General features: G+C 41.3%; 1 protein-coding gene across 1 annotated transcript in view; it reads right to left on the bottom strand.

Moving 5' to 3' along the window:
- The window catches only part of LOC308383028 (mannosyl-oligosaccharide 1,2-alpha-mannosidase IA-like), a gene marked incomplete at both ends in the record, with an annotated part of 141,892 nt that overhangs the window by 82,947 nt on the left and 35,641 nt on the right, over window positions 1-23,304 (bottom strand). Inside the window, 2 exons of the mRNA XM_080860607.1 lie at window positions 2,618-2,733; window positions 19,631-19,727. Of these exons, the coding sequence (XP_080716733.1) occupies window positions 2,618-2,733; window positions 19,631-19,727 (213 nt within the window). The remainder of the gene's footprint in view (window positions 1-2,617; window positions 2,734-19,630; window positions 19,728-23,304) is intronic.

Genomic DNA, 23,304 nt, shown 5'->3' with positions numbered 1-23,304 from the left:
TCTTCACTTGAGGGTATATAAAATGCTCCAGTGGCTCAGGAATTGAATTAACACTATGGAGTTTCTGGAGCCACCAGCCAGGGAGTTACTTTCTGCTGGACTATTCAGTAACTAAGTTGCAGTCTTGCTTTGTCTTGTGTTGCACTTGCTTGATGTTTGACTCTGTTAGGAAAGTTGTTGACTCGCTAGTTTGTCATAAACAAAGTAAGCAAATTTCAACAGGTTTTGCTAAGTTTAGCCGCTAGCAAGACATCTCGTTAGCGATGTTAACAAGCTTGTTATAACACGTTTGGACATTGATGCTAGTAATGGGTGCTCTTGCGTCGGCTTCTTTGTAATGTTATTGTCATAGCTATGTTGGCTAGCCCCCTACCTGGGGGCTGCAGAAACTCCATAGTGTTACTTTAAGACTGCATTAGCTTAAAGTTTGGCCTTCCTCTTTCTGACTGCAAGATGGCATTGAGCAGAGAGAGAGAGAGAGCCCTGTGGCACAAAGACAAAACAAGTAGGAGAGAAATAAAAAGAGAATGAAGAGGAAATAAGGGGAAAAGATACCACATAAGGCAACAGGAAAGACAAAGAAGGAGAAAGCAAGGGAGAGTTCTGAAGGAGCGGAGAGGGGAAAAAAAGAATTAAAAAAGAAGACATTACGAGCTACACACAGGGCTACGAGCAACACACAGGCCTACAAGCCTTAGTGAGTGGAGCTGATGAGAGGAGGCGTAGGCTGAGGGCAGAGAGGCTCATTAAAGGAGATGAAGGCAGCTGCATCCTGTAGGCCACTGAAGGGAACGGAGGAGATGCTGCTGCTGCTACTGCTGCTGCTGCTGGAAACCCCTCTGGAGGGGCCAGGTGGAACATCTCTCCACAATACACATCTCTGGAGGGAAGACTTCAGGGGGGCTTTGATGGAGGCAATATAATAAACTGGATTCATGGTACAGCTCTTCAGGGATCAGATGTGTGTGTGTGTGAGAATTAAGACTTACCCCATTCACCCAAATACATAGCTCGCCTTATTGCTTATGATTATTTCCACAATATTGACTTAGGGTAGTAAACACACGCACGCACGCACACACGCACGCACGCACGCACACACGTACGCACACACACACACACACACACTAGAAGCCACTCCAGACTGATGAGTCAGCCCTGGCGGCACTAGCTGTAGTGTGGGCGCTGCTAAGTGCTCCAAACCACTGGCTGAATGTAAGGTTACCTCTCTCAGTTCCACTTTAACAGCAGACCAGCCGCACATCACCTCCATAGGGAGGTTCAGCTCCATCATTTAGTCAAGGCTACAGCTTCACAACACGAACCACCCAACACTCAGGTACAGTTACAGACCCAGACACTGTGAGTGGGTGTGATTCAAATCTTATTATACAGTATATGACCAACTGATTCCAGTGCTCTATTGTCAAGTTTATATACTGTATGTATCAAGCTTTATGAGATCTATAGTGAGAACAAACATCAGCATTCCCCCAATGTAGTTATTTTCTGTATAATAAAGCAGACAGAGTGACAGATGGAACACCAGATTTATCAGCATGTCAATCCTGTGAGTACCGTACCAACAGGGATTGTGGGATTGAGTTTTGCATGGTACTCAGAAGGTCAATGGTTTGGTCAATGAAAATACGGTGTAGGAAAGATTCTCAGGACAGTGAATTTGTTCAATACATGGTGCGCAAAGGCCTGCTACAATAACATGCATACACATATTAATATTAAGTATTTATGCTCAATGTTATTTTATAATAACATTGAAACCGTTCATTTGATATATTCATTCATACAAATAGTTCATCTTGGATAACGGTCCGCACTCTAGGTGCGGTGATGCAGTGGATGGCATTGACGCTCTACATGCGCAAGTGCCATGTTCAATTCCCAAATTCCTTGAGTTAAAATACGTCACTTTGGATAAAAGTGTGTGCTAATTATCTTTACCGCCACTGTTATGCCATTCAGATAGTGCTTTTGCAAAACAGAGGGCAGTGAGTGCTTTTGGACAACTGGTCAGCAGGGCAGTGAAAGTGCAGGTTGGTGATGGGGTTTTACAGACTGGAGTGAAAGTTGCAAATACAAACCTATTAGAGACATGCAGCTTAAAGACTTTGTTTATTTTGGCATAGTATTTGTTGATGTTCCTTCTCATAATGATCACATGCACTCCAAACTGAGTCATGCCCATCACACTCATCTCATGTTCAAACCTACATGAATGACATAAATAGTTTCCAGAAACATGGATATGTACAAGGTATACAAAGGGAGGTTTCACTTAGGAGAACATTTAAGAGCTTGTTTTTCGAACGCGTAGAAAAGTAAACAACTTTAGTTAGTTCCTTTTGAGTCTTTGTAAAACGCTAAGAGACACTATTATCTGGAAATGCAGCCCTGGTCAGTAGCACTCTTGAGTAGCTGAAAGAACAATCTTTAGCTAATAACGAGCAATATAATTACCAAGATTCTAATTAGGCTTGGAGGAGGGATAGAAAGAAGATAGGCAGAGGGGCTTCAGTAGCAGGGCTAAGAGCCTCTGACTCAGACAATGGACAGACTACAATATTACATACAAATGGACAACACAAACCATTCTTACCATGTTGAAGTCAAGGTTCTTCTCCACCCAGTCCGTGGCAGCATCAAACTCATCATACATCTCCATGATGTAGAGGCTGTCCAAGGCGTCCACAATGGTTGCCCCCTTTAGACTCCCTAAAAAACAACAAAAGGAAATGGAAGCTTCAGATATTGATAGAGTTGACAGCACTAAAATCACAACCAGTGACCAAACAGACAGTTCTTTCAGGAAATATTAATAGTCACTCCTGTTCGAAAGGACAGAGACTTATTGGCTGTGACATTTGGGCTCTGTTATAAATACTTAATAAATGTCATGTTTTGTTCACAAGTATATCCATCTTGAGCTGAGCAAAATCACAGTCTGTTGGGAAGAGACGCAAAAGCCTGACTAAGTAGGACAAATCCAATCTGACAGTTCTACCTTAGGATAACGCTGCTGTGGTTATGGTGAGCAATCATTCTGAATTATCTGCCAACATTAACATTTTATAACAACTGTTAAGAAATAAAAACAGCTCCATGTTGTCTGCCATTTTTTTTCTCTGTCGCTATAATAGTACTAGTAATAGTTGTAATTGGAGCTAAAACTAAACAATAATGTAAAGATAGCTCACAGAGTCTTTCAAGTCTTTGTTCAAATCATTTAGAAACTGCAATCACATCTTAGTCTTACGATCAGTATTTAGGAAATAACAAACCAAATGAAAGATAGCAATGACACCACATTATCAGTTGAACACAGAGAATTCCAGTGCAATTCCACGGCAATTTCATTCTACCCTAACAAATAAACATTCAGCCTTTTCCATTCGATGGCTGTATAATTAGCAAGATAAAGGAAACTAAATTACAAAAGCCTTCCACAAGTGTGGGATTAATGAATGAATAATTATCATCCATATTTCACTTCCAATTTTGCACTAATTTCATTTACATTAAAACCGGTTACCTTAAATAGTTTCCATGGGAAATTCTGAGTAGACACAATAATCTGCATTCAAATCATTTCTTTAACAGGATAGAAAAAAATAAACGTTTTCTTTAAGCAAAGGATTATTCAAGATACACAATGTCATCCACTTATGGCAGTGTGGCTCCCAGTGTTCAGTTTCAAAAGAGCAACAGAAGTAAATATCTGGAGGAGAATAATAAGGTAAAACTCTCATTACAAAGAACACCATTTCTGATTACAGATCCACAATGTAGCTTTGCACACAGAGACACAGAAACCCACAAAGACGACACACAAACACATGCACACACTCTTGCTGTTGTGTCGGATCTGTTCACTAAATGTGGTCCATCAAAGCACTCAATTTGCAGACCGCCAGGATGCTCTGTATAACAACATCCGCTTTTTTTTCGCGAGCCAAACTCTCTCCACGCTCTCCAAAATGCTTTGGGGTTGAAGTGCTAACCCCTTCAGCAACATGACTGAGCATCAGCGCTTTCTGGACCTGCAGGGCTTTTCTCTGCTCCAATCAGGCTAGGAACAGAACATACTGTTGTTTATGCTCAGTCACTGCTGGACAGACGAAGAGAGGGAAAGAGTCTCCCTCTGACTGAGCATAAACAACAGTATGTTCTGTTCCTAGCCTGGAGGGGTGGGATAAAGAAAGAAAGAAAAAGACTAATAAAGAAAGAAAGAAAAGTCCCGTGAAATGAAAAGCTGCAGGAGTTCTAAATGAGAAGGTAATGGAAAACAGATGCCTCAGCACATGAAACAAGGTATCCGTTTTATTCAACAGATGGTGACAGAAAAAACATTTATCCGCCACAACATGGAGAAAGAAGAGAGAGAGCAGGAAAAAAGCAAATTGAGGTGGAACGAATAGTTTTTTTTCTGAATTGATTACTGAATTACTGACTGCGAAAGGCTGAGATTCACTGCTCTTTAAAGCCTTTCCGCTTGTCAAACGCTTCAGGAGGAGAAGAAAATGAATCGCTAACTCACTCTTCCTCCCCTATAGACACAGCAGCAGGTTTGTATTTCACCTTGACAGGGAAATGCTGCACAACTTTTAACATTCTGTGCCAGAGAAAAGGGTTTTCTGCTAAATGAATATGCCCACTGCTGCGGATTTACATGGCAGTCAGGCAAGAAAAAATAAGAGGTTTCAAGCATTCATGACAGAGAGAGAAAGAGAGAGAGAGATATACAGAGATAGAGGTGACAGCACTCAACACATTTTTAAACAGGCAGAATTTGGGACACCTGGCCCCATTTCCTGTTTCTTTTTTTTATTCCACACCTCAAAGCTATCACACAAAATCCTTCCAGGCAGTGTGTTATTTAGTTTCATTGTGTCCCGTTGGAAAGCAGAGCAGAAAATCACGTCAAGGTTTCATGACACTGCCGTTATTGAAGAGATAACTGCCCATAAGTAGCTCAGCTTCACTTTAACCTGACCTTTGAAACAGGGCTATATAATTTAAAGACTTATTTGACACATTTATTCTTAACATAACTCATTCGCTCATTGACTTATGCTGTACATGTTCTGTTTTTATGTAATGAAGAAACATGATTGGAGACCAAACGCGTGCGTGCATTGACCAGTTATGTTAATCAACGGCAAATTTCTCTCACCTTGAACATGACACTGAACCAAATAACAATCTCCCTGTGTGTCAGCCCAAGCCTAGTCAGGGCACGTAAACGCCCCATCTTAATATGGATGGGGAGGTGTTGACCAGAGAGCCCTGATGAGGGACCAAATCACGGCCATAAATCACCCCACTGATGGAGCTCTCAGCCCCTAATGAAAGCAAGGGGGTGACAGGGAGCACTGATTCAGAGGAAAAGAGCCAGCCAAGTGTGTCCTCAAATCCCCCCGTGCCTCAATGATGGATCCCCCCGTCTCTGCTGGAGCCACAATGACGGCTCGATCCATTCTCGTCGGCCCGTGGGGAGCGACAGCAGCAGACACAGCAATATAGAAATCACTCAAGGGGAGGCTGTGAGTCGATGGTGACAAATCAATAACAGCATCAAACAGGTAATGTGTGCATCCACTGATAAGAGTTCTATAAAGCACAACTACCGAAAAGTAGATTGTGTCTACATCGATGTGTTTATGCTCCAATGTCATTAGGCCGATATGAGAAAATACATACATAAAATCTGAAATATAGTTAAAGGCGTAGTCTTTGATTATGAAATGTTCTCTATTTCAGTCTAATTCAATCATGTAAGGCAGCATTCACACAGCCAAAAAAAGGAGTTTAGAGAACAAAGGCCAATGAAGGTTTGTCTAGTGAGTGCAAAAACAGCGACTGTGAATCATTCTTTCATGTGTTCTTTTATCCTCTCTGTGTTGAGGGAAGCCAAGAGCCTGTCCTGCAGGTGTTATCGAACTAAAACAGAACCGAAAAGTAAGCTGAAGAGTCGATAAAGCCACCGTGTCCTTGTTGCCAGCGTTAACTATTGATTAATACATTCTCCGAGGATTGCCACAAAAAAATTGTTGAGAGAGAGAAAGAGAGAGACAGACAAAGAGAGAGATAGAGAGAGAGAGAGAGAGAGATTAGGTTTATGAATCTATATGTACTGTATGTCCATGCATGCTTTGACAACATAAGAATTTGTCAATACAACTTTGAAGTGAAGCTGAAATTGAGAGAGCAAGAGAGAGACTGACCCTTCAGTCAGAGGAGATGATCCAGGGCAGTACCTCAGGTGAGAGGGGTTCTGTCACTCGACAAGGTCATCGCCTGCAGTGACTAGCTGGATTTGAAGGCTATCTCAGTGGTGTGGCTCTCATCTCATCTCATCTCATCAGCCAGCCAATGCCAGTGAGACAGATGGCAGGATATTTCAGCCTGCGAGGCTTGGCGCAATCAGCAAAAAGAAGATTGAGGAGTGGTATCAATATGCAAGGTAACCTTCACAGAGATATTGACAGAGGCAGTGCTGGCAATCTCACAAGCACCCTGGCGCTAGCCACTGTGTTTATTCTTAACCGAGGAATACTGGCGCAGCTCTCCATTAAAAAAAGTTTAATTTGGAAAAACATATTGACCTGAGCTTAGATCGCAATTAATGTTGAAAAAAGTAAAAGCAAAATACAATGGTTTTACTGGGGCTTCTGACAGGACCAGGCCGCCCTCATCAATATTGCAGCTACACAATGGCAGGAGAGGCCTCTAGCTTCTCCCTGGGTGCCTTAACACAAGCGGGGAGGAGGATATGAGAAAACACAGTCCCAGCTGACTCCTCCCTTAACTGACTTATCGCTTTTCCATCTCTTGTCCAGAACGAAAAAACTCAGCAAGAATTCAGGTTCCCCCGAGTGATGTCTGCACAAGATACTATCAGTCTGTGTTTGGGCCTGCAGGTGTACTGATGCATCTGCCTGAGGGTAGGGGCATTGTAAGAGACTAATACAACTTTCCAAAGCCCAGCAAAATTATTCAGGGAGGAAAGGGGAGGTGAAGAGAGGGGAAGCCATGGCCTGAAAACACATCTATCTGTCAGAGAGTTGTGGAGTGATCCTTCCAGATCCTTCCAACCAAAGGTCATGACGGATCAGACAAAAAGACGTACGGAAAAAATGCAAGAACAAGCATGATCGTGTAAGAGCTAAATCTCAAGACGCACTCACACCAACACACACACGCACACAGACATACAGACTTTCAGGGTGCTATGACTGTACTTTTAGCCTCAGCTTTTTTCTTCAAGCCTCGTTTTTCTCTACAGATTGCCTCTCCCTGAGTCTTCTACATCAATATAATCCTCCAGAGACGATTAAGATGAAAAGAAATAGGAAAACTCATCTGCTATCTCCACCCTTACATAGTGACAGTTTATCCTCACCGCTAGGGCCATTCCCAGCCCATTCCAATCACCTCTTGACCTACAAAAACATACATGACTGATTCTCAATACTACATCTGCAGAGTTGCAATGAGCACTGTTTCAGAAGACTCTGATAAATATTTTAGCAGCCAGTGTCTGCTTGGAAGTCCTGGGGAAACTGAGGTAAAGGTTCAGTTAGATTCTTCTCGTATTCACTACCTCTGCCTTCTATTCCACCTCAGACTCTTTTGACACAGTTTAATTCAATAAAAGTAGCGCAAACAACTAAAAAAGCCTTTTGTAAATTCGTTTCTCGAACAAGTTCACTCAGGTTTTTTTAAATGATAAGAAGATCTTTTCTCGCAAAAAAAAAACTGTTAGCATAGACAGTTTAACTCTTATCCGTAGATCCATAGCTCAATTGCCAGACTCATCTGGGCGTCAACTGACAGGCTGGAAAAAAAAAACATTCTAACAAAAATGGAAAGTCCAGCCGGCCGGGATGTTACTTTCAGAAAAAGGGAACATCTTGCCCCAATGATAATGTGTTTTCACCGCCCCCACTGAAAACTCAAGTTTGCCAATTTTCTTCTACTCCAACCAATTTCAGCTTGAAAGGATGACCCCCAACACCCATCTGAGAGACTTCGACTGTCCCACACGAAAGACACCTCCGCCTCTTCCAGCTGCTGCTGCTCCTGTTCATCTTTGCATGGAGGAAACAATCATCCTTCTTCAGCATTGATGGCACGCTCCACCAAAGGGTCACGTAAACGTGCTTCTCCAACCCACTTAATTATGCAAGGTTAATTAAAGTGAGAGCAGATACAGATAGCTGCGCTCGGAACGTGTCTTAGCAACTGGCATGGGTAAATTGGTTCACAGGGGCATAGGGCTGAGCCCTATGCATTCACACACATAAGCTCAGACACAAATACACACACACACACACACACACACACACACACACACACACACACACACACACACACACACACACACACACACACACACACACACACACACACACACACACACACACACACACGCGCACTCACCAATTGCTAAATTCTCTCCAAGACAATACCCAATTCTGTGAGACTGCGCTCCACTTTCAAAAGCTTAATGAATTTTTAAATCTACAGCAGCATCGCAGGGTCTGCATAACAATCTCACTTTGGATGGGAGTTTGTAACTCTACTTTCAAAAATGAAAGTAGGGGTAGAAAAAGGCAGAGAGGCACGGAGGAATGGTGTTTGAGAATAGAGTGAATGTGTATTGATATAATATAGGAAGGATACAGAGACAAAGAGAAGAGCAGAGAGAGGACGCGAAAGGAAGAAAAGAAAGAGACCCACAATAGATCTTTTTAATTTTAAATAAAAATTCTACTACTTATGTTAAGGAACACTGTCCTCCCATCATCGCCACTATGGAGACCAGATGCAAGGGACTTTACCAACATACAACATCATCATGTTGAAACCATTTGTGATTCTCATCTCTTAAGTCAAAATGCGTTTGTAAAGGTAAGATATCTTTCTGATTTTGTCTACAGTGACTTACAGTATATGTCCACTAACATTCAAGGAATGGAGTAAAGATGGAGAGGGATAAGGGACATAATACCTGCCAGCCCAGTGCATCTCTCATAATGGGTAGAGACCAACAATCTGATCTGTAGCCATCATACATCCAGCCAGGAAATACCCTTCACAAAGATCAATTGTTGAATACAGTCCCAGATCCAGACTACAAATTTTTGATAGGTACCTTTTCACACAGTGGACTATACTACAGTGATGAGCTGTTTTCCTAGTTTTGCTGTACTCTGTAAACGTATTCAAAATGATTTGCACATGAGGAATAGGTTAAGATTCTAATAGAGGTGTGAGCGCTTAGGCTACTTCAGCCTCAAAATACTCACTATTTATAATTTTTCACATTTCCATTATCATATTTTAAGTCTTGAAGTATTTTTGTGACACGTTTAATCTATCTAGAGAGCGACTTATTTAAATCAGGATTTGGGGTGTTTTGTTGGATAAGGCAAATGGAAACATGGATTAATCAGATTTTCCTTATTTGAATTTCTAGTCTAAACCATTCTACTATGCGCATCAATACGTTTTTAATCCTACTCCTTGTTTCGTCATAACCTCAGAAGTCTCTCAAGCAATGAGTGTTTTTCCTTGGATACATCTACTCTACCCATTTTAAAAGAAAAGGTTGACAATGCCCGTCGAACGGAGGTCAGTTTCCTCTCTCTCTCTGCTGATGACATTTACGACTTTCTAGACTGAAAAAGTTGCCGCCAGGAGTGTACAATTCTCAGATCCTTCTAAACGGCTTTTACCTGGTCTCAACATTGGAGCATCACTGAATTCATTCTTACCTCTCAATAAGGAGGAAATATCTCAGATTCTTCAATGTAGTCGTCTTACGACATGTCTTCTAAACCAACCACCCTTCTCCAGTCTATCCTATCTCGCCTACAATTTTACCTGCTACCCGCGGATGTACTCAATGTTCACTCAGTTTGAGAACTTTTCTATATCATTCAAACAGACACAGGTTACTCCTTTGCTTAAGAAAGTTTCACTTAACCCATCTGATGTGAAGAATTATAGACATGTCTCCCATCTTCCCTTTTTGTCAAATATGAAAAGGTTGTCTTCAAGCAAGTTTCTGATTTAATTTGCTAAGGCTGGTTTTAAGAGTCATTTTATTGATACTGCTCTTTTATCTGTGATTGAAGCATTGAGAGTCACAAAAGCCTCTGCTCAGACATTAGTTCTCATTTGACTTGTCAAAATCCTTTTACAAAGTGAACCATGACATTTTCCTCTCTATGCTGTCAGAACTGGGTATTTAAGGGAGAGCACACAGCTGGTTTGAATCGTACCTCAGTGGATGTTCGTTCAGTGTGCATTCCCAGCCAAGCTATCCCATCAAATATTAACATCCAACTTGGCTCATCTGAATTGAACCCAACTAAAACGGTAGAAAACCTATTATGATTGATGACTAACTTAATTTCTCTGAGCATAGCTTCTGTCCAGAGGTCTTGTCAGTTCACACAAATACTATTCAGAAGAACAGACCTTCTCTCACACAATATGGTACACAACTTCTTGTGCAGGTTATTTCTAAACTAGACTATAGCAATTCAATTTTAGAAAGCCTGCATGCATGGTATACTCTGCTAGTCACCCTTCACTGACTTCCTGTAGCTGCTAGAATCAAATTTGGATCTCTCACTCTCACCCAAGACCAGCCACTGGATCGGCACCAGACTATTTATGATTCAGCTCTATTCCCCCTCCTGACAACTTCACTCCTCCGATGAGCAACTGTTGTGTTTGTCTTCTCTCAGCAGCAAGAGATCACAGTCAAGACTCTTTTGGTTCGTGGTACCACGTGGTGGAATGACCTACCTAGTGCTGTCCGTTCCAGCAGTACATTCAAAAAGTGTTCAAAAACAGCATTTTTTTTTATTTGTTTAAGGCACACTTTAAAATATTTTAGTATTTTAATAGTTTTTGTATTTGGTATATTATTATTATAATATATTATTAGGTTTCCTCCGGTAGGAGGTAACCTATTGTTATCGTAGGTATTATTATTATTCTTGTACCATGGGAGTCAATGGCAGCCCCTAGAACCATATGGTAACTTTTTGTGAAATTTGGCACACTCATTAAGGACAGTCCTTTCTTCATTCACACCAAGTTTCATGGCTCTCATTACACCACTCTAGCGCCACCAACAGGTCAAAGTTGGACTTTTGTAACACACGCAACTTTTGAACCGTGTGACTGATTTTCAAAAATGATGCGCCAATGGATTCCCTGGATCAAGAAGAATTAAACCCACCCCATGGCGTCAATTTCCGGTTATATAGATTTTCCGCTATTTCCGGTTTTATCAAAAACCTTTGAAAGCCTACTCCTCCTACAATTTTTGACAAATCTTCATCAAAATCACCAGAGATGATCTTCAGACCTAGCCTCACAAAAGTTATCAACAGAATTTTGATCCTCACAACCGTTTGTTCTGTACAGCCACTCAAATTCAGCTGAAAAGTCGCCAAACAGGAAGTGAAGTCATATCTTGGCAAATCTTTGTGAAATCAACACCAAACTTGATATGTCACTGGAAGACTCTACAACATGTTCCCATGTGAAAAGGCAACTTCATATCTTCAAAAATGATTGATACAAAGCAAATTGGATACATTGTTAACGCTAAAATAATGCTTTACACATCAACAGGTCAAAAAGTGATACTCTGATTCAATCACAAGTTCATGTGAAGACACTTGAGAATGTTAAGTACACAAATCTGAAAAAAAGTTGACTGTAAGATGAAAAGTGGATTTTTGGTGAATATTTGAAACATGCATGCTTGGCTAATTTCTAGGGTGATTTTCGGTAGAAGGTCTCTCTCTCTCGGCTCCTTTGCGCGTGTGTGCTCCAGATTCTCTCTCTCTCTCACACACACACACACACACACACACACACACACACACACACACACACACACACACACACAGGGACAGGCTCCTTTGACACGCACAAGCACACACACACAACATTTAAGGAAATGTAGGGATGACCACACCCCTTCTCACTCTTAGCTTGAAGCCATGGCCCTTGAGGATCTTCAAAGTAATGCATTTGAAATGTAATATCCCATTGGCAAGTCTGCAGCATGGATCTTTCTATACAATGACAAATTGTCACAAAAATACATTTGGTTCGCGATGTCTGGAGGAGGAAACCGCCATCGCTGCTTGCAGCTATATTTATTATTATAATTATTTGTATTATTATTACTCATTCTACAATTATAACTTTAATTTCATTATGCTTCCTATTCATTTTCTCATTGATGTGTTTACTGATTTGTACCTAATGTTTTTGTAAGTAACTTTGGACAATAACATCTTGTGAATACTTTAACTATAACTATATAAGGAAATCTGATTACCACAATGCTCAATGCTGGTATTACCCTACAGGGAAAGTTACCTACCCTCTTATAGCAGGTTTTTTTTTTATTCTGATTTAATATTGTTGCTTCTTGTTAGCCTACTGTAAGGAAGGTGCAATGTAGCAAGAGTCTCTTGAAAGGCAGTACGTCAATCTGGTCCATCTCCACTGGTTCCTTCAATGTATCTGTGCAGTAACTATAGCTATAACTATAGATGTTCTCATTCATTTATCAATGCCATGCATTTAAGACATGCCTATGGGTCATATTAAATATTTACGCAGGAAATTTCTACAGGACACTTTAAAACACTATCAGGTAATTAAAACGGGGCTAATGTAATAGTGGCAACAGAATAAAGTTCAATAATTTGGGGATGCAGAGCAGACATTTGGATCACCATTGCCCACCTCTAGATCCCGCCTTGGGTTAAAATAATGGATGCCACCCACCCAAACAGGTAGTGTAAGGTACACAAGAACTGGTGCACAGACATACATTATCCTAAAAAAGCAAGCGTTTTACAGACCTCCTTTTGAGGAGGCTTTTGTCAACATTCATTGTGAGGTTCGGGTTGGAAAGTTTTTCTATAAGATGTTGTTGGTTGAGAACAGCATCTATTCAAGTCTTTTCAGTCATTCCTGGCACAAAGATCTCAGCTTTTCAGTGGGTCTGGCAGATGGACTGAATCAAATGTGGCCCAAATATAAAACGAGACATTCTGTCAAAGTACTGAAGAACGATCAATGGCTCAACAGAGAAGCGGATGCTTTTACGAAAGGAATGTCATAATCCCACATCATATGTTGTTATTATGCTCCTAAAAGAGTGTACTTTCAAAAATAGACACAAGACACTGGTGCACGAAGAGCCAACTCAAATGAGTTTAAATGGAGTTTAAATGGATGCTCTAAAGAAAATGAGTAAGAGGCAATGAAGGAGGGTGTAAAAAAAATGTAACCGTGTGTGTGTGTGTGACCGGTGTGACAGGATGACGAAGAGAGGGGCCCTACTTGTCCTTGTTCCACTTTTCTTTTGCTTGAAGGAGAAGAAGAAATCCCCACTTTCTTAAACGTGAGGGAGCCTTGTCACTTGCTCCCAGCTAGGTAACAATTTTACCCTACAAATTGCTCAAGGGAAGCCTGTGCGTGTGTGTGTGTGTGTGTGTGTGTGTGTGTGTGTGTGTGTGTGTGTGTGTGTGTGTGTGTGTGTGTGTGTCCTAGGTTTTAAATAAGAACTAAAAAAAAAACATGGATGTCTGCTTGAAGAAGGCAGTGTGCAGGATGCAATGTTAAATCCCTTGTGTTAGGGACACAAGATCCCTCAATGACCTACTGCAAGGTCAACGCTACACAGAATCACTCTAACGTACTGTATATAGTGTCTATCCACATGTCTATAAGTAGCTTTTCTCCTGCTCCTCCAGTTCAGCCTCTCTGCTTCTACTTCCTGCCATTGTTTGGTGATCTTCCGTTCCTTTTTCTTCTGTTCTTAAGATTTTTCCTCTGTCACACGTCTCCTAGGACCAGCCAAGACAGATGGGATCCCTCCATTTTTACTGCCAGGATCCCCTTGAGTTTTATTTCATCCTACAAACTGTCACTCCTGGATGCTCTTTGTGTCTGTATAGGTAGGAGGGACTGAAAGAAAAAGAAACTGAGATACCATATCAGTATGTGAACATGCTTGCAAGAGAGGGGGTAAGAGAGGGGCAAGAGAGAGTGCATGTACCCCTCTTAGGCTAAGTGTCTGACTTTCTCACTCTGCTCCTCTCTCTCCGTTCCTGTGGAGAAGTGGAATTGTGAGCACAGTGTGTCTGGTAGAGACTCTGCGGTCAGAGAGTCTGCATATAAGTTAGATGCACTTGTACACACACACACATGCAAATGCGCGTACACAAACACAAGCGCGTACACAAACACATGCACACACGCGTCCACACACACATGCACATGCGCATACACACGCTGTCTCTCTCTCTCTCTCTCACACACACACAATCACACATGCACACACTCAAGCCTACACTCAGTCACTCACAAAACCACTTTCTCTTGCAGAAGTTCACACACACACACACACACACTCGAGGTCAGGGTACAAGAGTGCCATAAGAGAGTGTGTGTGACAGCAGGGGGCATGATTGTGTGTGTTTATTACAGCCTCCTCTCTGTTGAATTAAGACACTTCATCAAAGCTGGGGCATCAATCCCCACAGAGGAGCTCACAGAGAAGAGAGGAGCCTTGGAGAGGGAAAAGGCTGCAAGTTTTATTACAGACAGACAGAGGGATGGAGGCAGGGGGAGAGAGAGATAGAGGGGTGGAGAGGGGGGATAGAAAGAAAGAGAGAAAGACTAGAAAAGGGAGTGCCAGACAGTCAGATAGATAGATTAATTAATGTTTTATGAAGCCATGTTCTCCCCTATCCTTTTTGCCCCAGGCCTTGTTGAATGGATGATTGGAAAAATGAACAGAGAGATAAATAAATAAGAGTACAGACAGAAAGCACCCCTGTGGACGAGTCCCCTTCAGAATCCAGTGTACTTTAGAGGACACAGACAGACAGAGAGACCTCCCCTGAGGGCCAAGGACAGCCAACGACATAAGCAGTCCCATGTTACCTTAACTATGGTAAGACATAGGGGAACACCTGACTCTCAAGTAACATACTGTGTATTTTTCTGCATTTTAAAAGCTGTGTGAAGTCCCCTCCTGCTTCAAATACCCCACAATCATCCGTGTCCCAAAGAAACCCTCCATCACAGCACTAAATGACTGCAGGCCTATGGGGCTGTTGAGCCATTTCTACACTGCAGTCATCAAATCCGCCCCGTGCACATCCAACACGCTCTGGTTCAGACCAGCCACAAAACAGGATAAGAGCAGACTGCAGTGCAGGAGCAGTAAGAAGAGCAGACAGAATCATTAGTGCTCCCCTGCCCTCCCTATAGGACCAAGAACCAAAAAAAGGCAGGGAAAATCATTACAGGCTCCACACACCCTGGACACAACCATTTTTCAGCTTCTCCCATTCTGCGGGCGCTTAACCAAAACTACCAAAAAGAGGGTGCAGTTGCTTTCCTCAATGCATCTCCCTCATAAACAGCTGCCTAGTATAATCTGCTATGCCATACTCTTGTTTTTTTTCAGATAGTCATTACACCCTGCTTCACATCTACAAATACTGTAACTTACAAATACTCATTCGTTACAATTTAATTTCCAAGCCTGGTGCACATTATTGTTGTTTGCACTACAACAATTGTTCTTTGTGTTTTATATCATCTTCATATTGCTGGTATATTGTGTTTTAACGTGAAGAACCAAAGTCTTTGTGTTTGTTTACAAACCACTGATTCTGAATCCGATACAAAATTTGATATCTGCTGTACTGATAGCAGTGAACTTTGCCATAGAAAGACAATGTATTGCAATCAGACTCTTCACATTGTATTTAGTAGTCAAATGTCTACTGACCAATGGGGAAATATGCAGCAAGTGAAATACACCTGTTTGCTTAATTATGAGTTTGGTGTGGGGCAAACTACATTCCACTCGGACTCACACTTGCCCTTCTACTGCTGTTACTTGTGCTTCGACTAGTGATGCCTGGACTGGGAGGATAGAGTCAGCCATACCTGCCACAACCTGCTTTTATAATAAATTGTTCTCAGCAGAGACCTGCCAGGATGATAATCTACACAGAGATGTGCTGAGCTTGCGGCAAAGTTAGAGAAGCAGATCCATCCATATGCTAGACTCCATTGTACCAAACTCTAGGGGGTCATAACACAATAATTGCATAGACACCAATGCAATATGTATGTAAAAAGATAAAGTCATAATGGATGAATAAGAATGACCAGGTATTGCTACGGTATGAAACATAGATGCTATATTCTGCAATCACAGAGGAATAGTGGAATATGTAAGGGATAATGTATAGAACGTAGGTCCTTATCGGAAAATAAGTCCCGACAGGGTGAACCGGACACCGACGCGAAGCGGAGGTGTCTTGCTTCGCCCTGAAGGGACTTATTTTCCGATAAGGACCTGCGTTCTATACATTATCCCGCTTATTATACGGTTACTTGCCACAACAAAGCAAAAAAACAAATACACTTAACACAGTGTGTCTTTTTACAATGTATTTGTTACTATACGTAGTGTTAAAAAGCAGAGAAATAGTTCGCCAAAGACGTTGAACTTCAAAGACGTTGAACATTCTTTAGAACACAGCTGCTCAACCGTCCGCTGAAACTCCATTGATAAGTTAGTGTGGAATACTTGCGGAATGATACGAAAGACCTATATCAGAAGCACAAAACCCGTTGCCATTGACAGCACAGCGGTCATTATATGCAGGTCATTATATGAAAATAAGTACCTGCGAACGTTGGGGATGGCCCATTCAAATCAACGGGGCTTTTTGGAACGTTCTGAAGAGCCGTATAATAAAGCGATATAACACTAAAAATCGTCTCACATCGAGTCACACACATGGACACATACACACGGACACATACAAACAAACAAACACACACACACACACACACACACACACACACACACACACACACACACACACACACACACACACACTCACACGCACATACACACAACATTGTAGCAATTCATGCATCACTCCAAATAGTTCTCAATCGGTCCATGGCAATGGTTTCGTCATGATTTTACTAGTGAATTTGTATCTGGTTTAGTACACTTTGGGCCTGATTTACTAACAGGATTGCGCCCATTTTCTGGCGTAAAATAGCGGTCGTAACGAAAAACGGTATTTACTAAGCTGGCGCAGCGCATATTAACGCTTTGAGGGTGTGTACCTGCAAACAGGTGGGATGGTTCGGAAACGTGGGTGGTAACGTAGGCGTGTAGCGCTATTTAATGGGAGGAGTGCGCCTAATGATGAACTGCGTGGTATTTACTAAACTGCCCGGCGAGCGCACATCTCTGATTTGCACGCTAATTCTCCGCCTCATAAAAGCACGTCTTAACCATGCGCATTTCCACTGAGTCTGAAAACGTTGATATGGCAGCAGCAAGGCAAAGACATAGACAGAGACAGCGAACAGAAATATTTGTTTCAACTCGTATAATTCATATATTCATATATATGAAATTAAACTTTCCGAACGTAATTGGAGAAATTGATCGCACCCACATGCAAACAGTCCCACCTTCAATCCGCGAACACGTTTACCGAAACAGAAAGCACACATATTCAATGAATGTCCAGGTCATATGTGATGCCAACATGACCATTACTTACGTGGTAGTGGTCTGTCCATGACAGTTTTATCTTTCGGAATAGTGTCATTTATCCATGATTGAGCAACGGTGATTTTGGAGAGGCCTGTCTACTTGGTAAATGTATTTGTTTCAGTGGGGATATATTGTAGTGAACCCATGTCCCTTGTAGAACGTATTAATCTCGCCATGTACACATATATATTGTTATAATAGACAGTGTATGCATTAATGCCACCAATAGCATATTATTTATAATCGTGTTCTTTTAAACATCTCGCTGTAGATGATGGCGGGCAAAACAACAATATAACCCATTGAATCAGGTTCAGTGATTGAGCGAACGTGAACCAATACATCTATCTCGCTATCTATTCGCTATCTATTCGCTGAACCTTAGTTTTTTCTTCCTCGAATCTCCATGGTGGCAGTAACTTGCTGGCAAGTTCTCCAGTCTTTTAACGGCGCGCTAAATAATGATTGCCCAGCGCGTATCTGGCTTGATAAATATCACGGAAAATGCGGGGAATCACCGTGCGTTAATGTGCGCCTGGCAAAGATGCGTTCGCAAATCAATCTTAGTAAATCAGGCTCTTTAAAGGGCGGAGTAAGCACAGTTTGCCCAGCGCAGATCTGGCTTGATAAATACCAAGTAAAATGCGCAAAAACACCGTGCGTTAATTTGCGAACGCAGATTAAGAAGCGCTCGCATATTAGTAAATCAGGCCCTTTGTTTATGCATTCCACTAGGTAAACTACTGCATTTAAGCAGTTCACATATTTCTATTACACATTTCAAAACTGTATGATATGATGTGAGTTTACTGAGTGACCTTTCTCTTCTTCGTCATCGTCATCATCATCATCATCATCATCATCATCATCATCATCATCATCATTATTATCATCTGCTGCTGTTCCCTGTAGGCTCTACATATTTCAACATCATCCACAACCTGGCACAGTGAGAGACCAGAGTGAATGAAATGGGAGATCAAGAGAGGTAAAGAAATGAGACAGAGGAAAGAGGATAACTGGAGGGGGGTGAAGCAAGGAGCAATATGGGTCTGAGTGACAGGAAACAGGAAAATGTGAGTTTAATAAGAGGGGAGAACATGGGTGAAGGAGACAGTTAGGGATTAACAAGGATTACACGTTTAATTCAGTCAATTTCTATCCAATTAAAACACACATATCACAAGAAAACACTGCTGTCAGTAATACACACAAACTGCTGGGACACTTTTGTGTTTTACAAATTAAGGTGCTTGGCTGGGATAAGTTTTCTTTTTACTGTGTGTTAGTTTGATATACCGGTAGTATACTCTTCCTTTCTGTTCCTAAGTTCTTATGAATGCAACATATATTTTTGGTGCATACACATGTTCCTTCTCATGAGTAACAGGAGAAATATATTATCAGGACTACGGGTCTTCCCTCATGCCGACATGTGCCACATGTGACATACATGGCCTAGTCAGCAGCAGGAAAGTTTGCTGACACACATAACTGACACCATGGGATGGATCATGAAAAGTCAATAACAGGAAGATTGAAGGATGCTTTTTGTGGAGTGTGTTTTGTCATCACTTTTCTCTAGTCTTCATAGAAAACAGCCATGACTAGTACGGTCATATACCTGTATCAACATGTATTTTGCTTAAACAGAGGAATAAGTGTTAAGCTTGTATAAAAAGGGCGCCTTGCCCCTTGGATTTGTTACCTGAACCTTTGGTTGCTTATAATAACCTTCCCCTGTGCCATGAATATATGAATAAAGCTGCAGTCTCACACGTGAGTTGCCTGGAAGTTTTTTTACCACACTGCTAACATCAAAAGCTTCATGGAAGGCAAACATTTCCCTCTGGAATGAAAGGTGTTTCCATACTTTCACTGTTCAGCCTCTAAGCCCAGAATTACCACTGCAATCATTGTGTGTGTGTGTGTGTGTTGGCAACAGCCACTCACCAAACAAATTGCTGGAGTGTCCTTGCTTGGAGATGGGCCGGAGCTCGTTGGAGCCCCAGGCGTAGAGCTTGTAATTGTCCCAGGCGAACTGCATCATCTGTTTGGGAAAGACAGGAGACACAAGGACAAGGCTTGAGATCATCAAATCCAGAAAAGTAAGCTTAACACAGAATTAATTTGTGTTTTGTGTTGGCAGCAGTTGCAGCTAATCAGATTAAGCTCTCTGTGTGTGAAGTCAATAACCTGATTTCCCAGAATAACTCTCTCAATTGGGGCCATGGTATAAGCTCATTGGACAGCTCCATCAATCAAAAGAATACTATGGAAGCCCTGAACCGTATGTGTTAAAACTTAAATTATTATTATGAGATTTTATCTCTCTATTTCAAGATTAAATCTCAAAATGAAGAGATATCAAGTCATATTTTCAAGATACTATCTTGCTACCTCAAGATACTATTTCCTTCTTTTTAAGATGTTAAGTTGGAATTTCAAGATGGTAACAACAAGATACTATTTTGAAATCACTACTGAATATCTTCAAATAACTAAGATACTAAGCCATTATTTTGAGACAATAATAACAACTTATTATCTTCTTATAATAATATCAGTTAGGTTTTACATTTGTAATAGCATGTCCTCACCATTGGCTACATTTTTTCAGTCATCAAGTTGATTTTGCATTGCAATTATAACAAAACTTTTGTAACCAACAAGATAAATGATAGGAATATATTCTTGAGTGCAATGTGGGTGCCCTTTATGAAACACTCTCATGCTAGCAACTAGCAACAAGAACAGAAGTGCTTTTGAGGAAGTGACTCATGCAAGAAGTGGGGGTGAAATGACAGTGACAACTACCAGCCCATCTTTGGTAAGTAGCCTAAGAGGTTGGCACAGGCTGTCCTTATGTTTCATTATTGTAATGGATCCTCCATGGTCACAGCATGCAGTTGCAGGCTTAGGTTATAATACAAAAAAAAAAACAATAGCCTACAATAAAAAAGACCCAGACCCATTACAGAATAAAAGGAACTCATTTGGGAACTTGAGCTGAGTACAGCACCCGCTGGAGACCCATCAGGACACTCACCTTAAACAAACACCTAACTTTCAACTGTTATAACTTTAAGTGTTTAACTGTGGCTAGAAACACAGGGGGAGACATGAGGAGCCAACGATTTGACAGATTCTTGCCGGAGTGGAGAAGCTGATGACTACTTGACTTGTCAAAGCCTAGGCCAGGGAGACTGACGTCAGAGAGTAAAGTCTGTGTGGAAAGCTGAACAAAGCCACATAGATATAGTGGTTCACAGATTTATAAACAAAGATCTCATTAGAAGAGAACACCGGCCAGTTTATATATTTCTAGAGCCCCTTGGCAAAGACTGGAGATGGCTGGTGCTGAATGCTCCCCAGCTATGCATCCTCTCTAACAAAGACGGCTTGTCATAAAAATGATTACACTGATTTGAAAACAGAGTGCAGATGTGAATGAAGAATCAGGTGACTATCCAGAAGTCCATATATGGAACCTGAGAATAACACACCTCTGAACCCTAAAATGTCCTTAAACACTAACCAATTACTAAGTACCAACCCACTTAGTGGTAAGTAACCAATGACTGAATACTTATGAACTTATATGCAATCATGTTAAGCCACATGGGGATAGAGAAAGGAGAGATTAGACACTAAATCGAACTCGAAAGGAGAGATATAACATAAATAGAGCTGTATGTATGTTACTGATTCATAATTAATTATTCATAATTTCACAATTAAATGTGTTGATGCAGCATTAATGCTGCATTCTGGTTCCTAATGCAGCAGTCCTCTAATCCTCCTTAAAATCAATGTAGTCATGGCTGAGAAACCCTTAACTGAAGATTACAAGATAAGCCTTTTCCTTCCCTTTTTGTCAGGGGGGGATTCCAGATGTTTACATACATCCAGATGTTTACATACATCCAGTTTACATTTCAGAAACAAACAAACAAACAACTTAAACCAAAGCCCAAACTGAGGTAAACCAATAAGTCTTGTCAATAATTCAGCCTTCTACCACACACTTGTGAATGAACATTTATATTCCATATCAAACCTAATTGTTAAAAATCTGTTGGAGTGAAGGGTGTTGGACCAAATAACAAAGCATGTCCTCAACAAGCTACTGCTTACTGAAGTCTTGAGAAGCTGAGTCTTTACTCATGAATTAGACAGCCAAGCCACAGCGCGATATCAGCTGACCCCATGTTGTCTGTTTACCCAAAGGAGAGCCAGAACAAATGTGTAGAGGGACACACATTGCGTATCACACTGAGTAAAAACATACAGATGAATGTGGCAAATGCTTTCATTTCGTCAAAGAGGCAGATCAAGGAGAACAACAACCACAGGGAACTAAGGATCTATACAGTAGATAGAAGTGTGTCGTTCTTGCCTCTCTCATCCCTTATCACCCCTCACCTCAATCATAGGGAGGGGACAACAGCGCTTTAGCAGCAAGCATACAATGTCTAAACTCTTTGCAATAACTACAACACAATATGTAAGATTGATCACTTCTGGAGTCCAAACGAGACCAATCTAACGAATCCCAGATAATGTGATTATCATTTTGACTCACATTATTTTATGAAATGTATGGTGGGGAAGTTTAAATTTAAGTCTCAAATTACTGCTATAATTTAAAGACAAACAGAAAAAAAATCTGAAATGTGACCATCCTCTCATGAAAAACTGTTTTATATTAGATGATATTGTAAGACATAATAAATAATAAATTATACCAGTTCGAACACTGTATTCACTTTTTTTCAAGTGATGTCATTCCAGCAACTGGTGTTCACTTCTGCACTCCTGAAAGAATAGTATTTTTCCCCTGGGTCTCCAAACTTCCTGCCACAGCAGGAGTCGGACTGGGATGACCTGAGGCAGGTAATGTAGCTGAACCAAGAGCAAGTACACGAGGGGAGAAACAAAGGGACTGAAGACTTGACGCTTCAGCTCTCAGTCCATCTTTAAGCTTTAGTATATTCCACACCTCAGCAGAGATACTTTTATCTCCCTCAAGCTCTTCCTCTCCCTGTTCGTACCTTCCTTCCTTTCTCTAACTCATCTCACATGGGGTCTCATTCAGTCGGTCTGAGGTCCCTCAGAGAGTGATTAGTGACTCTAAATGGCGTATCATCTCGTGCTGCCTGTCCAGCTTGAGTTCCACGTGGCATGGATCCATTTAGAAAAACTTTTTGCAAACAAGTGAAGGCACACACCAAAATATTTCCACATACTAATACACAAATATGATACACACACACACACACACACGCACACACACACGCACACGCACACACACACACACACACACACACACACACACACACACACACACACACACACACACACACACACACATTTGGTACAAAAGATTTGCACACACACAGAAACTCATGAATGGGTCGTACCCCACCATGAGGTAACCATGTGAAGCAGCCCTTATAGTTATCTCTCACAAACAGCCTAGCCAGTGTTGCATCTGAACGCGTTCATTGAACGAAAGTTCATGAACTCGTTCATAATTTTGGTGAAGGTGAACTGAACGTACTGTATTACTGCCTGATGAACGATACTGTGAATGCGTTCATTCTGGTGTCTGTGAATGGCACGTT

This window comes from Sprattus sprattus (assembly GCF_963457725.1).
Source record: "Sprattus sprattus genome assembly, chromosome: 2".
Taxonomy (NCBI): domain Eukaryota; kingdom Metazoa; phylum Chordata; class Actinopteri; order Clupeiformes; family Clupeidae; genus Sprattus; species Sprattus sprattus.
This window is presented reverse-complemented; position numbering and strand designations above follow the sequence as displayed.